This window comes from Sphaeramia orbicularis, chromosome 15, assembly GCF_902148855.1.
Source record: "Sphaeramia orbicularis chromosome 15, fSphaOr1.1, whole genome shotgun sequence".
Taxonomy (NCBI): Eukaryota; Metazoa; Chordata; class Actinopteri; order Kurtiformes; family Apogonidae; genus Sphaeramia; species Sphaeramia orbicularis.
The window spans coordinates 29382251-29402027 of record NC_043971.1 but is presented as its reverse complement, the minus strand read 5'-3'; the positions used below and the strand labels follow the sequence as shown (position 1 = coordinate 29402027).

Genomic DNA, 19777 nt, shown 5'->3' with positions numbered 1-19777 from the left:
CCAAAGCTGAGATGTTGATGCAAAAAGACCTTGATATTACATAATAAAAAAAGAACTACCTCAAAGCCCTTTTTAGGTTCCCTCCCTCCCTCTATGTCACATGAATCACTCCCCGGTTTTCAATAAAATTAAAACAACCCAGATGAGATGATGTAAAATTGGACCTTTTGTGAGACCTGCAGCCTTTGTCTGGTTAATAATCCTGATATTTGCCAAATCTTAGAAAGAATGACTCAACTGCTCAGAACATGGGGTTGTACATTTCGTCTGTGGTGGTTTTACCTTATGCCGGCCGGCAGACAGGAGTCCGAAGCATTACTTTTCTTCTCTGGAGCTTTGCTGAGGTCGGAGAGGCTGCTACGGACCACTGCCTCGCCCTCATCGAACATCACATGCAGCCGATAGTTGGCCAACTTGATGAGAATGAAGAAGACAGTGATGGAGGTGCAGTAGATGCTCAAAGCCATGGTGGTGGGGGGTAGGGCCTAAAACAGAGGAGAGGAGAGGAGAGGAGAGGAGAGGAGAGGAGAGGAGAGGAGAGGAGAGGAGAGGAGAGGAGAGGAGAGGAGAGGAGAGGAGAGGAGAGGAGAGGAGAGGAGAGGAGAGGAGAGGAGAGGAGAGGAGAGGAGTTGGCAGCGTTATTAAAGTGACTCAACAACAACAGGAACTGTACTTCTTTTGTGAATCAGCATCTCATCTCCTGAGACCATGGTTGCCACTAGGGACTGTGTGATTTGATGCTTCCTGCTATTGCTGCCTGTGTGAAAAAAAGCATCATTATTTGTCATACCACCATTTCTCCTGCCTGTTGTATGTACTGGAAGTGAAAGCTTATCTTATCACATATCAAATTAATTCCTCAATGCATTAGATGGAAAGAGAGCTACCTTAAGTCATTGGAAAGACTGTCATGTTTGTAGTATTTACTGAAGTAGAAATTACCTATCAATGAAGAGGTTAACGAATCTGATCCATATTATCAACATGATTCATACTGATCTGAAATGAATTTGTCATGTGTTCTCAGTATATTACATGCCATCCATAAAGTCTGCCTATTTAGTGCTTTGTTGCTCTTGTCAAAGTCCTGGCCCAAGTTTTCACTGTCACTTGTCTATTACAGTGTATTGTGATCTTTGGGGTAAAAAAATGCTAAGAAACTTGAAATTTGAAACACGGCTGCATCACTCCCAGTAAGCTTGTCTTTTTGCAGGGGAAGCAGTAGGTGTTTTCAAACACACTGCAAACAAAACACACTGTCAGTGACAACACTGTGGCTTCAGCAGTGGTGTATAAGGTCAGTCCTCTATGAGTAGATACAAGCACTAAAATGTAATCTGAGGTGCAACTGTGCATTGTTTTTAGACATAACCATTAATACGTTGATGGCAGAGATTTATGCAACAATAAACCGGTGATGCATAAAATATGGCAAGTTGGCAAGCATGCCCTATGAGATCACTGTCCTCTACGCTCATTTACAGATGAAGTTGAGACCTGAAAACACGTGTCACACGCTATTCCGCATCATAGCGATGGCCATAGATATCATGGAGTTATAAAGCAGCATATCATATGGATGAGTAACACAAAGGTACTGAAAGATTGAAAGAATAACTGTGATGATACCATTCCTTTGAGACAGATTAATAGGCCTACAGCTATAATGCAAATGTCTGGGCTGAAGAGAGTCGAGATCCAGGAGTGGTGTTGGATGATATCGACTATATAAATAGGAATGACATAAAAATAATAGGAAAACACAATTGCACGCCTTCTGGTTCTCCCAGTGCCATATCCAGGGGCAGCCATGCGTTCCGTCACTGCATGCGGGGAAAATACTGCGACAGCACCGTTTCCTCTCGATCAGTATTTGTTTCAATGACCAGACAATGAAGGATGCTGGACTGCCGCATGTTTATACACGAAAGGATAAAAGGGCGCATGAAAAAAACGCACCACTATGTACCCTCTCACACCCCCTTCGCGGCCTTGAGCGTCATGTTTTGAGCCCAAATTCGAACTCACCAGATGCAGAGACAGGGGTAACATCAGGAGAAAAATCCACAGATAGAGATGACATGAGTTGTTAAATTTATTCTGGTCCGGATCGTGATACCAGCCGCCGGTCAGGGATGCCCAGACCCCCTGACGCAGGGTCTGCACAACCTGGGAGCCCATCTCTCCCCCGCTCTCCTCCTCTCCGCTCAGGTTGGACGGATGGATGCTGCTGCCGATGCTGCTGCTGCTGCTAGGCTACAATAAAATGATCTCCTTTAACGCATGCTACTGACGCTACGCCTCCATGTTGGGGCGATACAGCACGTCTCCTTCGCCTTCTCTTTCATGCCTCATCGGTCGTCCTCGGTGTTGTCCTACAGTCTGCCATCCTCCATCCCAATGTCGATTCGTCCGTTGCTGCTATCGTGGTCCTCATCTTGTCCTGCTCGCCTCTCTCCCTCTCCTCAGCTGCCTATAGGCTACAGATGCGCAGCCCAGATCGCCTCCCCTCCTTCCCACTATTCCTCCCTCCCTCACCATCCTCTCCTATTATGCGTGTCTCACCTTCAATGTGCATCTGCGCACAAACATGGGAAAACGGTTTGCATGAGGAATCTGCAAAAACCTACAAATGCAGTCAGTGCTATATATGCATGTTCAGTCTAGTTAGTTTATATTGTGCACATAGCAGGTTATGCAAAGGTCATATGGAGAACACATTAATTTGATACGGTAGAAATAAGAACATTGTGACATCTAGTAGTAGTGTACAGTGCATTTACTTGTGCGTACTCACGGATATATCACAATGTGCAGCGCAAATAGATCTGATAATTAAAAGGATATTTAATGAATAAAAATCAACCATTTTATCCTGCCCTAATTAGAAAATATCACCTCATAGGCTAGAGAAATTACGCAATAAGTTACAATCAACTTCGTCTGGGTAGGAAACGCGGATAACAGCCTCACAATCATCCCTAATTCAATAAATACATCGTATGGACGTTGTATTTATATTTATTGAATTTGCCAAATAAAATGTCTTCGGTTTTGACCACAATATTTGCGTTTCCTGATCTGCTGCTCAGTGTGTGTGTGTGTGTGTGTGTGTGTGTGTGTGTGTGTGTGTGTGTGTGATTATATGGTCCACTATTCCCATAATTTCCCTGAAGGCGCGCTCTCCTCTCACATTCCTCCAGTGGCTCCTCCCCCTCCCCCCAACTGCTGCGGCTGTCACATGTCACGCAATCGGCCAATCAGGGGATACCACAGCCAGCAGCGAGCGCAGCAGCAGCGTCCTCAGATCCTGGGCACTGCCACTGCTGGGTCCGACTCCGTCTGGCGACAACTACGATGGGGGGGTTGTTTTGATTAAAACCGACGGAATTTTTCAGCTTTTTCCAGTTGCATTGTTTGAGTGGAGATCAGTATGTTTCATGCTAAATCTTCTTTGGTTGTTGTACAGATCCACGAAGAAAAGAAAAACGTCGGAATAATCGATCTTAAAGCTGATGAGCAACTTTTCCAACTGCTCTAATAGGCAACGGACTGACCTATGCTAAGCTAACCCGCTAGCCAAAAGTCTGGAATGCAGTTTACATATCTGAAAAACTTTTGTGAAGGAGCATATAAAGTTAACTTTTTGGTAAGCGGTGACCAGATGAGTGTTAGCGATAACTTTCGGAGCGAAACCTGCCTCTCTGAGTCTCATTTAATCGGAGTGGACGGTGCAGGTGCACCTCTTGCGGCACCTGCGAAAACTTTGTAACTAGCTCCATCGGCACAGAGCTAGCTTTAGCCTGTTCACATTAGCCTCGAAGAGAAACACTATGTTGTGGAATTGTATTTCATTCATAGTCGAACATATTTGAGATTGAATACGTGACGGTCGTATTTCCAGCGATTTATGGGTTAACAGACTGTCCGAACAGTGGTGACATTAGCGAAAAACTGTCTGGGCTAACTTTAGCCAGCAACTTCGCTAGCTAACTAGTTACTGACCCTCAGACACTTGTACCGGAGTGGCGACGTGGATACTGGGCTGCAGACGCTCTTTCCCACACAGGACTTTGGACACTGTTTGAGATTGCCGTGGGCTACGCAGGGGATTCCCCTTTGCTCCCATCTGTTAGTGTCATAGATGTGACAAGATGATAGTTTATAAAAGTGATCTTTTCTCATTTTAAAGTTTGAATTTTGTTTTAAAAGCTCCGCACCCTATGGTGCCGCTACGGCCACCGAGAAATGGATGTCTCGCAGGCCGCTTTCCCAAACGGTGAAGGGCGGCCGGGCGGCGGTGGGACCGGGGAGCATGCCTGGACAGATTCTCCCACAGTCCGGGCGTGGGCTCACTCTGCCCCTCTGTGCCCCACTCGGTCCCTGTGGACAGCCGCGTATGACTATGAGGCCAGCGGTGAGGACGAGCTCAGCCTCCGGCGTGGGGACGTGGTGGAGGTTCTCTCCAAGGACGCTGCAATCTCCGGGGACGAGGGCTGGTGGACGGGTAAAATCAACCATCGGGTCGGGATTTTCCCTTCAAATTATGTGACGTACCAGCCCGCAATCTACCGTCTCCCTGCTACGAGTGGGTCAGTTGGGGTACGAGAACGAGTCCCGGGCTCACCAGTCCAGATCCCCTTCAGTGAACTGGTACTAGAGGAGATCATAGGCGTGGGTGGATTTGGCAAGGTTTACCGGGGCACATGGAAAGATCAAGAGGTGGCTGTGAAGGCTGCACGACAAGACCCGGACGAGGACATAACAGCCACCGCTGGCAGTGTTAAACAAGAAGCGAAACTTTTCTCTATGTTGCAGCATCCAAACATTATTAAATTGGAGGGAGTGTGTTTGGAGGAGCCCAACCTGTGTTTGGTCATGGAATACGCCCGAGGCGGGACCCTCAACCGGGTGCTGACCGGAAGGCGCATCCCTCCACACATCCTGGTCAACTGGGCCGTGCAGATTGCACGAGGGATGCACTATCTGCACGAGGAGGCCGTGGTGCCAATTATCCACCGGGACCTGAAGTCTAGTAACAGTAAGCATAAACTGAAGTGTGTTATTGTGTGCATAGAAACCACAAATTATGATAAACAACCCAAACCCTAGCACAGTTGTAAGGAGACCACATGAACCACCTGTTGCTATTGCAGCACATCTGTATGTGATTATTTATTTATTTTTACACTGTGAGGTTTGGTTTACTTTCCAAATTTTATTTTCGTTTCAGTCACCCCAAAATAAACGATGTCTTTCATTTAGAAACACCTAGCACTAAACTATTAATGCTGTATAAATGGCACAGGACATCAGGAGATCTTTACCAAGTCCGTAAAATGATAGCGAAACAATTGTTTTTATAGTGGTCTCTGAAAAACTACAATGTGATGATGTACAGCAGCAGTGATTTGGCATTGCCCTTTCACCAGAAAGAAACTATGAGTCTTGTGTACGAAGGACTTAAGTTTTAGAAGGTTTTAAAAGATTGAGTGTATGAAGTAGTGGGGGAATACACTCAAGAGGATGTGAAATAGAGTCAGTTTGCTCAGCTGGGCTACCCCCCTTTCCTCATTCCCTCACTTTATTAACACACACACAGGCACACCTTCCCAGCCCCCTCTCCACCCTGGACTGAAATGTTGTACAAATAAAGTCAGTGATTTACCATACACTTGACCAGACAGACTCAGCTGGTGCTATCAGACAATGTCTTTCACCAACCATATGTTTAGAGCTGATAGTAGAGGCCATAGAGTAGAAGAAATTTGAACAGAACAAAATATAGATATATTGTTGGAGGAAGAAATACATATCCTTAGGTGTATTTGGGAGGGAGTGTCTGCGTTGTTTTACCTTAGATGCAGGTATCAGTGTTTCTCATAATGAGAAATAAAATGACAGACTTTTGATCATTGAATGTCACATGTTTTGAATTTCTTGGTAATTGTTAGGGTCGTATGGTTGATCCAGTTTTAGCTGGATACCACCTGTACTATGGTTTTCTTCATTGAGTGTTTACTGACAACATGTCAGCAGATTTCAGCCCTTAGTTCCCAGACTAAATAATGAATGGACTGGACTGCAAGAAACTGACTCTGAGTCACAGACTAGCCACTTCAACCCAGGTGTGTATGTATGTGTAATATGACTCCAAACACTATGTCTTTGTGACCAGAGACTCTTATCAACCTGAGGCTATGTGGAGAGCAGCTCTGGTTTAAGTTTGTTCATCTATAGTTGTATGAATGTTATGTTAAAGTCAGGGGAGATAAAATAGATTAAATTAATTTGCTAGTCTCATCACAGAATTTAACCAACTTAACTAATGCATATTCCATATATTTATATGCGGAAAATATAGATTATACCCAAATATAATATTATGTTGAGTTTTTAAAAAAAATCTATTAATTTTGAGTTATAAAAACATCTGCCGGAAAAAAAGATTTGATCAGTTTAAATAAAAATCGTCCAGCATTTAGAAATGTACAACCACTCATTGCGGATGGACATAACTTTCTCAGAAGTTTTAAATGGTGCTTTTCATTTGTTGTACTATGCAGTAGATGGTCTTAATGATTAACATGCGTGTTAATTAAAGTGCAGATGGAGGGAAAGGATTTAACTGCTGTTGCGACTGTTGCAGCTAATCGGATGTTTGGTGAACATACACAAACGAACTCCCCCAAGCAGGCACAGTGCTACTAAACAGGTCATTGTGTTTGTCCTGCCACTTCACTGCGACCTAGAGACAGCATAGGCTTTAAGTGAAGAGCCACACTTTGAAACCAAAGACATTTTTGTGTCAATGGGGTGCTTTTCATTGTTCAGATGCATTTGAGCTGAAAATTCAACTACAATTTAAAGTATATAACAACTGTAAATTAAAAATCAGTAGAATAAATATATTTTTCATTTATTCATTCATCCTGTCTTCTAGAAATTGAGTCGAAGCAAACCTCAACACGGCAAACACATTATATTTTACCACTTTTCAGTAGTGTGGTCACCAGTTGCTGGAACTGATAGTCCATGGGTCAGAAGTCTGAGCATCTGTTGTCAATATTCAGTCTTATCTAAATATAGAGAATGAAAAAATTTGTGTCTGTTTGCCTTTAACCAGGGCAGTGAGTTCACAAAAGATTTTCTGCTACACACAAACACAAAAACGGCACCCTGCAGTGTGTTGGGTTGTTTACTCTGTAAAACTTAGAGTAAGGCAGCATAGAGAAGTAGTCACATCTGCTAGTGTAGTCCTGTCTGTTTGTGTTGGCTGTGGGTGCATTGACCAGTGTACAAGAATAAAAGGAGTGAGAATTATCTTCACAGGGGGTATAAAGAATAGATACGTTTCCTCTACTGGTTTTAATCTGCAGTCTGTCAGTATTGTACCATTACTGGGCAAAGTGTCTGTCAGTGTTCCAGGGTTAGAGTTATACCAGGTATAAATTTCAAGTATATTTTCATTGGTATCATGGCTTGCATCAGCATTTATCTCAGGGTAAATGGGGACATGCAGGTACACAGGCAGAAAAACATCTAATCTTTGCCTCCACTCAACTTTTCAGCTTGTCATTTATCAACTTGCAGTGTACACATGCTCTGCACAGACAAACATACAGCTATTTGATCAATGATTAGCCTGTAAAGTAATATGTTGGAAGTCAGTGAGATTTGTCCAATCTCTTTTGTGTTTTTCAACCTAATCTGTAAAATCCCAGCCTGCAGGGAGGAATGTTGCTAATGAGGGATAAAAGCTTAACATACGTTTGCACAATGGACTGGTCAAGCAGCGGTTGCTAGGCTACTGTGGCCAGAAGAATGGCTAGAACTCGGAGGGTCTCAAAGCCCTCGTTTTGTTTTGTTCCGTTCATATTTAATCTCCCAGAGAGCAGCGGTACTCTTTTATTGGCAGAAACTGAGGGGGTTTTCCTTCTTGCTTAGTTATTTTTCTCCTTACTTACCTACCCTCTCTTGCCCCTTTATCTCTCTTCTTGCTCCTGATTTTGTTGTATGCCTGCTTCAAGGCTAATACAAACTACAAGGACAAATCCATTTTTTAATATTAGTCACTGCATGTTGAAGAAACCTCGAATATTTCTTTAAAGTTTTTCCTGTGTATGTGTGGCTGCAGTTTAGCTTTATGTGTGCTCAAATAATTTTTTGGTCGTCTCAAAAGTATTTAAAATATGTTCAAGAAATGCAGTGTTGCATATTGTGACTTATCAATTTCCACAATGTGTAGTTTTGTTTTAATTTTACTAGACAATAGACAGATTTACATTTTTTTTACTAAAAAGCAACCATATGTCATTTTTTTACTTTGAAGTGAAAATGTGACATTAAATTGTACATGCAAATAAGCTGTTTCCTATCTTGCAACACTGATTCTAAATCCCTCCTTCAGGTTGGGAGTGGCATTATTCGTAGAGTAATAGATAAGAACAAAAAAAATCACAGTGAAACCTGGCCCAAGGCCAACATGCATAACCCACATAAACTTCAGTTTCACATCTTGGTGCAGCAGTTAGTATGTCAGGAATGTGTTCTTGAGCGCTATTGAAATTGATGGAGTTTGTTTGGAGCCTGTGCAATCTCGCATCAATCTGAAGCAATTGTTGGATCTGTTTTTCCCTCCCTTCTCATCTCCTCATATTTATACACGCACACACACACACACACATACATCACTGCTACAGATCAGCTGACATCTGACACAACTTACATTTTAAAAACCTTCCCTTTTAACTTGAAATATGTATTTGTATTTTTTTTGTTTGGTTTGTTCGTTTTTTTTTCAATAAAGCAGATTTAGATAAAATGAATATTTGACAGAAATTAGGTCAAAGAAGAGTTTAGGCTGGTAACCATCACACGCTGGAAATTATACTTGCACAAAATTATACTTAAGTGCACAAATGTATCGTCAACAGTCTTGTTCAGATGACTATCCACAAATGTGCATATTTATGTGGATATAGTCCTAAAAAATTGTACTTTCCCTTATTGATGGAAATACCTCAGAGCCATAGATTTTGTTGCTGTTGAAGTTTTTCAAATGTATGAATAAGAAATAGATGAAATAATGGATGCTGTTGGAACATTTTTTCTTCAGATACACATGTAACACAAGTCCTAATACAACACCAGGCCACTCGATATGTTATTACCTTTTATCTAATTGGGTCACTTTTAATCTGTTGCACCTTCATGAAAATATCCGAACTGTGGATTCAGTTTTTTAACAGTAGTTTGTTTTTCTTTTAAATAGTGGGCTGTGTCTTACAAGAAACAATAGAACACTGAACCCCTTCCAGGCGTGTTGTTTAAATAAGGTTTGCACATGAGAGAAAACCATTTAATGTGATATTGCTAACAAAAAGTAGAAATAATGTTCTGTTGTATTGTTGTGCCTCTGAAATAGTTAGAAACTAGGAGGACATGTTTCCAAAGCTTGACTATGTGTTGCAGGGCAACTTTGCTCTGGCTTCCCCACAATTACCCCTGGTGACACACAGACAGTTACTGCCTGTCTTTTCTCTGACGAGAGAATGGGCAGAGGGGAGAGAGGAGGAGTGGAGATGCTTTCACTGTGTTTTTTATGACCTCTCCCTGACTGCACCTATTGTTGTAGAACAGGGTGAAAAGGAAAAGGGCCCACAGCTGAGAAGAGCTGCCTTCCGAATCAGCCAATCCCTTCCTTAGCTAGATAGCACTTTGATAGATGCTAATACACCAAAAAGGTACTTGCTGTACACCTTTAACATCTGTTATGTTTTAATTGGCCTAGTTATGGGTTAATTCAAGCTTAAACACACACAAACCAGGAGAGGAAGAGAACAGACAAAGAACAAGTGGTCCAGAGAGACGTGACCATGTTAGATGGATTTAGCCAGCCATTAGCCCTGATCCTTTTCCCATCACCCAGAATGCCTGGGGGCACTCTCATTTCAGCGGGGAGAGACAGACCAGTCGGGGAATGTTTAGCAGCCTTGTTTCTGCTTACTACAGGAAGCACACTTGCTCTCATGCTTAGTCTGTTGGCACAGTTAGGAAAATAGTGCCATGTCAAGTCAGGAATCTGTAATCAGATTTTTAAAGCACTTGTGTTATACAATAAATATTAGTTACACCCAAAAAACAGTTATACCAGAATATGCTAGCGGGACAAGACACACAAGATCACACAATTGTGTTTCTGTTAAGATCATCTTTTTTTCCTTTGTTTATAATTTATTGTCTTTAACACTGAAAATGAATGCTGTACTTCAGATATACAACAATTTCAGAGGATTGGCCACACAGTGTTCATGATAAACAAAAAATTCATTTTAAAATACAGACAAAAGTGTGTGTTCAAAGATGTGGGGTTTATTGGTATTTTCTTCTTTTTCGTCTTAATTTTCATCTGTTCAGATTTGCTGCTGTTGTAGTGAGGATAATTTGGGTATTTTTGAAGGTTTAATGAGATAAGAAGGAAGTCATGACTGTCCAAAAAAAGCTTTTTTAAAAATTTGACCTGGAGGGGAGAAAGCAATGAGAAGAAGCGTGGGACCTGCTTTGAAGGTAGCAGCTCTGCTTCTGATCTTCCCACTGTTCCACTATGAAAGATGGCTCTGCCTGAAGATCCACTGTTGGAAAGGGGAATGAAATAGGGGGTTGGACTGAGGGTGGGGTCTGCCTTGGAGGCACAACCATCTCCAGTTGCATTGTACTGTTGTCTACTTTTTTAAGAAGAATGAGAAAATATAGATGAAGGAAAAGCAGTAGTTGCACCTAAAACAATAGTTCCATACTTCTAAGATACACTGAGTTCTAATGTCCTTTTTAAGTTAAGTTTCAGTAAGGAGCAGTGTTTTTATGAGCCTAATGTATTTGACCAATTTTAAAATGCAGTCATGTGCAGCTCTGTCAGTAGGGAAATATAATAAAACTAAGGTGAACTGGTCAAGTAACATACACTAGTATTATAGAAGATCATCTCCGTAGATTACTAAAGAGATCATCAAGAGCCAAAGAAATTACACCTTAGTTACACATGCAACATTGATACAGGCTGTTTATATTTGTGTTTAATGATACATATAAACACACTGAGTCTTAGCTAGTGTGGGAGTGTGTAGTTTGTAAATGATACCAACCTGGCCTTTTCAGGCAGGATTAAAATAATGAGATGTAAAACTAATAATTAGGCGTCTGTTTCCCCTCCTCCTCATGTAAAATAAATCTTACCCAAACAGAGACAGCCATTTGTCTGTGGGAACTAAGTATTTCAGGAGAACCAGTCACAGCCTGTTTTCTTGTATTGGCTCAATTGTAAAGGGTCCATAAATCCTTACTTCTCACTACTGTATGATTATATTCAGAATACATCTGTCCTATTAGTACAGGACCTTGTTTTCAGGTTGCTTCTTAGCTTCAAGCCTGACCTGTTGAAAATAAGCTGACATTGTGTGTGTGTGTGTGTGTGTGTATGTATATGTGTATATATATATGTATACATATATATATATATATATATATATATATATAAAATACATGTGAAGTCTTTTTAATATGTAGTTTCATTTTAAATAATAAGCTGACATGTTAAATATACAGTCACGGAAAAAATGATTAGACCATCAAAAGTCATTAAAAACAATGGTTGTGCAATCAAGAGCTTACTCCTGTGTGTATCATGTGACTAAAACAGAAAAGAAAATGTGGAATGCCAAAAGCATTGTTTTGGGCAGTACAATGTCATAGCTTTTGATGTATTAGAACTTAAGTGATTTTGGTTATTATCAAGAAAACCATGGAAAATGGATAAATATCAGCTCTTAAATTAAACTCTTATGAGCTATTTTTGTTGCTATCATTATATTTGTCCAAACAAATGCACCTTTAGTTGTACCAGGCATTAGAATTAAGAAGAAATTGAAGAAAACAAGGGTGGTCTAATAATTTTTTCCGTGACTGTACATTTTGTACATATACATTTTTTATATGTGTATTTTCATTTTAAATTAGCTGGTGTTTTTACTGGTGATTTTGTTCTTCAGGAACATACAGTAGTCTGGTCAGCACATGGGGACATTTCATTCTTACGAATACCTTCCCCTGCTACATTATGTTTAACTTGTATGGCAAATGTACAAGGTTACTGTTAAAATCACTGAAACAATATGTAGGGTAATGTCACAGGACATGCTACAATATCTTGATGTAGAGTTTGCCCAATCTTTCCTGGAAGACCTTAGAAATTAGAGGTCATAGGACATGGACTTCAAAGAGGATTTGTACAAAGCTTGGCTGCAGATGAAGACACCAGAATGAGTTCCCCCCTCATAGCCCCTGTCCAGACCAACATGAACATGTGTTTTTAGATATCCAACAAGTGTGTTTTTTTGAGACATCACATTAATGTGACATTATTAGTGTTATTGGTGTTCATTGGTGTATTGGAGTTTCATTTACACAGACCTTAGCTGGCACATGCCTTCAGACCACTTCAGAATGCATCCTCAGACCATCCTGTGTGTTCAGACCTTACATTAATGCTGTGTGTGATTGGACTTCTCAGAATGGATGTTAATGATGGTCTTAGTCTTGTCCAGTTTGTTTTGATAATTGCTTCTACAGTCGTGGAAAAAATTATGAGACCATCCTTGTTTTCTTCAATTTCTTGTTCATTTTAATGCCTGGCACAACTAAAGGTGCATTTGTTTGGACAAATATAATGATAACAACAAAAATGGCTCATAAGTGTGATTTCAGAGCTGATATTTAGCCATTGTCCATGTTTTCTTGATAATAACCAAAATCACTTCAGTCCTTACATCAGTATCTATGGCATTGCACTGCCAAAAACAGTGCTTTTAGGGATTCCATGTTTTCTTCTCTATCTGTTTTAGTCACATGATACACACAGGAGTTAGTACTTGATTGCATAACCATTGTTTTTGATGACTTTTGGTGGTCTAATAATTTTTTCCGCAACTGTATATTGAGGTTGCTTGAGACATATTTTCTCTGTGAGGAAACAGTCTTGTCATTGACAGATTACTGATGACAATTTTATACCTAAAACTGATTAAAGTGGGAGTCAGTTACAAACATTTAACACATATATTTTTGCCAGTAAATTTGTTTTCACACAGGAATTGGAATCAGGTCTCTCTCTCTCTCTCTCTCTCTCTCTCTCTCTCTCTCTCTCTCTCTCTCTCTCTCTCTCTCTCTCTCTCTCTCTCTCTCTCTCTCTCTCTCTCTCTCTCTCTCTCTCTCTCTCTCTCTCTCTCTCTCTCTCTCTCTCTCTCTCTCTCTCTCTCTCTCTCTCTCTCTCTCTCTCTCTCTCTCTCTCTCTCTCTCTCTCTCTCTCTCTCTCTCTCTCTCTCTCTCGATCTATATACAGGGTGGGGAAGCAAAATTTACAATGAACATTTAGTTTTTTCTCAGCAGGCACTACATCAATTGTTTTGAAACCAAACATATATTGATGTCATAATCATACCTAACACTGTTATCCATACCTTTTCAGAAACTTTTGCCCATATGAGTAGTCAGGAAAGCAAACGTCAAAGAGCGTGTGATTTGCTGAATGCACTCGTCACACCAAAGGAGATTTCAAAAATGGTTGGAGTGTCCATAAAGACTGTTTATAATGGAAAGAAGAGAATGACTATGAGCAAAACTATTATGAGAAAGTCTGGAAGATACTATTAAAGAAGAATGGGAGAAGTTGTCACCCGAATATTTAAGGAACACTTGCGCAAGTTTCAGGAAGTGTGTGAAGGCAGTTATTGAGAAAGAAGGAGGACACATAGAATAAAAACATTTTCTATTATGTAAATTTTCTTGTGGCAAATGAATTCTCATGACTTTCAATAAACTAATTGGTCATACACTGTCTTTCAATCCCTGCCTCAAAATATTGTAAATTTTGCTTCCCCACCCTTTATATATATATATATATATATATATATATGTGTGTGTGTGTGTGTGTGTGTGTGTGTGTGTGTGTGTGTGTGTGTGTGTGTGTGTGTGTGTGTGTGTGTGTCTGTTTGTGTGTATGTCTGTCTATAGCACATATCTTGGTCCCGCTAGAACATAGTCTGGATCTGGATCCATATCCAATTGTGGAATTTTTAAAAGGATTCTACACCATCAGGAAAGAGGACAGTTTTGGACATTTCACTGATTTTCTTAAAAAGGAAAAAGGAAGGCAGTTATTATATTAGAAGTGACACATCGCAAACATTAAATGATATTTAATCAAATGTATGTTATATTTAATTCATTTAGACACTGAAATCACATCTACACATCCCTGAAATTTCAAAACAAACAAGGATTGAAACCCAAATCCAATTCTGGTAGCATGTTTTTATGGCCAATGAACTGAATGATTTCTTATTCAACATATTTTTGTCACATTTATGCTTTGGAGGAGGTAATGCATTTAAAAAGATCCATATTCACATTTTGCTTAGACTTCTGAAAATGTTAATTGGACTGATGTTAACATGTTTTTCTAGGATTTCAGAGGAAATAAGTGTCGTCTGGTTTTCTGGGTTTTCCTTAAATTTCTGGAAGAGTTTGGATATCGCTGTGCAAGACAATTTTACCTACTTTAACATAATTCTGTACCATATTTCATATCGGTATGCAAAAAAATGTAATAGCTAGAGCAGATGGACAAAAAAAGTCAGCTGCAAGCCTTATATTTTGTGAAAAGCTCACAATGATTTTACATAATAGTGATTTGAAGTAACCAGAATGGCTCAGGTGTTGCTCCTGAGTTTCATAATGGTAGGGAGTCTGAATGGAACACTGAGTGTGTGAGTGTGTGTGTTTTCATGGCATTAGCTTGATCGCCAATGGAACCCAGCAGCCCAACAAAATGGCTGCGTTTAAAGGTGTTTTTGTAGCATCACGTCAGCATGGAGTCATGTAGACAGGAGATACTGTAGGTCTTTTATCAGAAATTTCTAGAGGGCTGACACTGAAGTATCATGGAGCTACAAAGAAAGTATTTGGCATGATATTCTATAGGCCAATCAACACAGACGGGTTTATCCCAAAACCACTGTTCTTTTAGGTTGTGTAACTAACCCACCATAAGTCATTATAAACCTAGAGAGCCTGCTGGGAGGAATCTATGGAATCACTGAGAGAGAACTTGACAACAGGAAGTAGGAGTATATCATTGGTCTAGTGAAACCTGTTTGTAATGGAATTCCTATTGTTGCAGCCTGGGTAGAGGATCCCCTTAGTGCCTTAGGCTAGTAATGGCACCAATAGCCCTCTTATTAGTGAAGACCCGTAGGAGTCGCACTAGGGTTAATACATTATTACTGCATAAAACTATTGAAATATCTCAACCTACACTCTACAGTGTATCTTTAGAGAGTCCAACAAAAATGCCCCAAAAGAAGTTATTTGTAATTTTTACAGTAAAATCAGAAGCACAAGTTGCCCTTTCATGCATTTCCTTAAAATGGAGACAGTGAAAGACTGGTGATTACCTCTTTTTGTGGTTAAATAAAAGACTGAATTTTTCTAGTTGCAGCACAGGACAGAAACAGAAAGTACTCATGAGTAGATCTTGAATAATGACCTGATTTAATGATTTGTCATAGAGGAAAAACAAGATTGACTCATGGTAGATTAATTTAGTAACACATTATATTAATGTTGGATTAACAGAAAGTGAAACCAACGGCTTTTTAGTGTCATTATTATTATGTATTAGTCAAAGAAGATTTATTCATGCCTTATTCTGCATAGCCATATCATGCAACTATTAGCCATTAATTAAAAGTTGTTTTTTTTTCCATCGATAACATCCTTATTACTGCTTTCTGATAGTAAGTTGATGTAAATGAATTTCAGTCTTGATAAGCTTTGTTCATTGTTGACCTTCCTACCTTTGGCCATATTGTCCAAAGGTTACTATGGGCCTACATAGATTATGGTTTATTATAGTGTTAACTAATGAAGACCCACTGTGCTACTAATGACTATGCTTATAGGCAATCGGCTAATAGTAAATATGCATACATTTTAAAGTGTTAACATTAAGTTTGATGTTTTTCGCTTCATCATGCATCTTGGTGACAAGTATGCACTTGTGCTCTCTTTATTGTCAATGTTTGATGCATAAGGGAGGATTTACCTTTACTAGTTTTAGTGTGTCTTAGGTTTTCATACCACATAATCAGTTCTACAACACTTCACCTGGTGGGTTTCAGCACAGATCAGGTGTACTTACTCTGGTAACGTATGCTGGAAACTAGCTGAATGTAATTTCATTGAACCAAATCAACTGAAGATGAATCATACTCATTAAAATAATTTGATAAACTTGCCATCTGGAACATGCCCCAGCTGTCCTCTTTTCACCACTCCCAAATACAACATCTGTGATCTGCATTTGATCACATTAAAACAAAAAATTGTTGAACTGGGACCTTGAATATGATAGGGAAACCATAGACATTTGGTTTAAGAAAGTACACAAGTACAGTTGGTCCTTTTTTGTCAACACTGGAGAACTGTAGCAGGGATTGTATGTGTGTCTTGGCACGTTACAGTTGTGTATTCTTGTGGAGGAGTAAGTCCAAGGTCAGTGAGTGATAATACAGAAGGCTGAGTACAGCCACTTCATTCAACTCATACACACATGAGCTTGTCTTGAAAGTTGTTAACTGATAGCAAGCAAACTAACAAACATGAAACTTTCCAGTGGACTTTTCACATACCCTAATGTGTTTTTTTAAACACTTTCTACTATGTATCTTTACCATTGTGTCCTTTTTCCCTTGGGAATATGAACACGCAGCGTAATGTTCCAACAATGGGCTCAGGTGGTTTATCAGCGCTCATTGTTTTCGCTGTATTGTCCAATGCTTTATCTAAGTGCCTCTGGTAAACTACCTTTAAGCTCACATGTTATTGTCTGAGCCGGAGCTGACAGTTTGTAAATTTAACACAGTTTGAGGCAGCACTGCATGTCGATAATGAAATGGGACAGGATGTAATGCGAGTAGATCTTGGCAGGGGTTAAAAACAAATGTTGAAAATAACACCAAGAGGATCAAAGGATCAAAGAGTCTGTGTTGTCTGTTTACTCTCCACTTCCACATAAAAGGTTCGTTACTATCAAAGATAATAAATTATTTTTAATAGTGTGGTGAGTACATTTCTCAGTTTTGAAAGGAAACAAGGAAAGTGTCACTATCACCTGGTCATGGGTGTCACAGTTTTCTAACACTTTAAATGATTATATCTATAAATACAGATTGTGGATCAAACAGTAGGTCTACAGGTCTTGGTTTTATTATTTGCAGTCATTGCTGATTTGACTTTGGTTTAGAGCACTTCTTTGATATTCTATTACCTTGACTTTGTAGTTGTGGCTTTAGTTTTTTGTCTTACTAAATTCATTCAGCACAAGCCAGATTTTTTCATTTTCATTATGTTTTTTTTCCCTTTGAATTGTATTGTGTTTAACTACATTTAGTCCATTTCAATTCATTTAAAGTCAATTTTAATTGTGATACAATACTTAAGTATTTGCTAGCAGTCCAGTTTTTGGGATTAATTTTTTTTGGGGGAAAATAACCTGTTATTTAATAATGAGTGAAAAAAACAGTCACATAGATTATAACAGGTTTGACATAGGAAGTGCAAATCTCCCATTTTCATATTAAACCATTATATGCTGTTCAGAGCTATTTGTTCAAACCTGTGTCACACTTTACTAATATTTACTAATATTTGACTCCCTGTATAAAGTCAACATCAGTCCAGTCTCGACCTATAGAACAGAACTGACACTTGTATATCAATATATTTTTTTGTTATCTACTAGTCTTTATTTTATGTACGAGTGTGGACGTCTGTGAGCAGTTACATCATTTCTCACATGACACTAGTATGTGAAAGATGTATGTTTTAAGTAAATCGTCTATTTTTCTCCACATCATCGGAGGCTCTTGACTTCACACGTCAGTGGGCTGTGGCTTCACAGTGGCAGGCCCGGTGTAGTGTTACCGGCTGGTTTGGAGGGTTCCTGCTGTCTTTAATGTGTTAAACAGTTTTAGGACCTGAGGACAGGTGCTTTGTGGCGCTGTCAACCTCCTGTTACTACAGTAATAAATGGCCTGCATACCGCTGTTGGCCTTGTTGAATATCGACTATCAGCTCCTCGCCTGCACGATAGTCACTGTTCCCCTGTTCTTTGTATATGCTTTTATCTTTGACTCTTCAATCCTGTTTTTCCACTTTTGCCATTTATTTATTATTCATATCATATCCTGCTTGCTCATGACTCATAACAAATCTTTTCTGTCTCTGTCTGCTGTCATTTTTCTGTACCTCTCTCAATAATCCACTTAATGTCTCGCTCTCTCTCCCGCTTTCTTTTTTTTTTTTTTTTCATCAGTTTTATTACTTGAAAAAATTGAGAATGATGACATTGGGAGGAAGACCTTGAAGATCACAGATTTTGGCTTGGCAAGGGAGTGGCACAAAACCACAAAAATGTCTGCCGCAGGCACGTACTCCTGGATGGCCCCCGAGGTCATTAAGTCATCCCTCTTCTCCAAAGGCAGTGACGTCTGGAGGTATGATATGCAGCACACCACACAAAGCCCACGGATAACGTATTACACTGAGTCACTTGTCATTATTCACATTTCCTTAAGTCTTTTCGATAACTCTGCCTCTTTTAGACTCTTTTAGACTTACTTTACTTCCTGTCCTACTGATGTAATGTTTGTCGTCATATTTATGCATGTTCTTGTAGCTATGGCGTCTTGCTGTGGGAGCTGTTGACAGGGGAGGTGCCTTACCGTGGGATCGACGGCCTCGCTGTTGCTTACGGCGTTGCGGTCAATAAGCTGACCTTACCAATACCCTCCACCTGCCCTGAACCCTTCGCCAAGCTCATGGAAGGTAAGCTAATGAGGACATCCAGGAACGAAGCACAAGGCTATGGAAAAATCTTCAGTATAAAACCACAGATATACAGTACTGTACAGAAGTCTTGGGCCACTGTTAGCTTTGTTGTTTTTACAGGGTAGAGATGAGCATACATATTTATTTCTCATTCTCTTTTCATCCGATACAACAAGAAAAGGCAGGGAATATGTGCACAGCTTTAAAAGAGACACAAAAACTGAACTAATAAATGTTAAAGTCACTATTTAGTGTGATCTCTGACCCCATGACAAGAAGCAGCACAAATGGTTAGAAACATCTGACATGCGTTCAATGAAACCTGGTATAAAACATCAGAAAATTAATATAGTAAATCTCATATTGTCTGAACAAAAGGGTTAAAGACATGCTTAGGGGTTCAATTAAGTGAACGTGAACATCAACATGAAAAAGTAAATTTGCACCCATCATTTATCAAGTGGGCTCATTTTTTAGCTAAAGATCTCTATTTTAAGGAACTGTTATCCTTTTTAAAATATCACTTACACAGTACAGGAGGAGTTCTGAACCTTCTACTAGGCTGCATTTAATTAACAAAAAGACATCCAATAGACTGTCTATTACTGTGAGGAATTAAAATTCTGAATGATGAAGGTTGTGAATTCATACACCGGTCACATTTAATAAGACTATCTGTAAACTGTTACAGAGAAATTACTCTTCATTTATAATTTACCTATATTAGTATGGACCACCACAAGTTGTAAATAACACTGTGTTAGTATTAAATACATAAAATAAAGCAATGTTATTATATCTGGCTTGTTGTAAAAAAGAAGTCAACATTTTG

The 19777-nt window shown here is 39.5% G+C and overlaps 2 protein-coding genes across 6 annotated transcripts in view; one reads left to right on the top strand and one right to left on the bottom strand.

Moving 5' to 3' along the window:
• pcnx2 (pecanex 2) overlaps positions 1-2518 on the bottom strand; it is a 50345-nt gene extending 47827 nt beyond the window's left edge. Inside the window, exons 1-2 of one of the 2 annotated variants that reach the window (XM_030156023.1) lie at positions 2029-2518; positions 283-485 (exon numbers count right to left, since the gene is read on the bottom strand). In XM_030156023.1, coding sequence (XP_030011883.1) covers positions 283-485; positions 2029-2181 — 356 coding nt within the window. In that variant the 5' untranslated portion in view covers positions 2182-2518. The remainder of the gene's footprint in view (positions 1-282; positions 486-2028) is intronic. The other variant, XM_030156022.1, reaches the window with a different exon arrangement.
• Positions 2519-3320: 802 nt separating this feature from the next.
• Positions 3321-19777, top strand: part of map3k21 (mitogen-activated protein kinase kinase kinase 21) — a 29793-nt gene continuing 13336 nt past the window's right edge. For 2 of the 4 annotated variants that reach the window (XM_030156352.1, XM_030156350.1), the window contains exons 1-3: positions 3321-5041; positions 18431-18611; positions 18794-18942. In XM_030156352.1, the coding sequence (XP_030012212.1) occupies positions 4249-5041; positions 18431-18611; positions 18794-18942 (1123 nt within the window). In that variant the 5' untranslated portion in view covers positions 3321-4248. The remainder of the gene's footprint in view (positions 5042-18430; positions 18612-18793; positions 18943-19777) is intronic. The other 2 variants (XM_030156351.1, XM_030156353.1) reach the window with 1 other exon arrangement.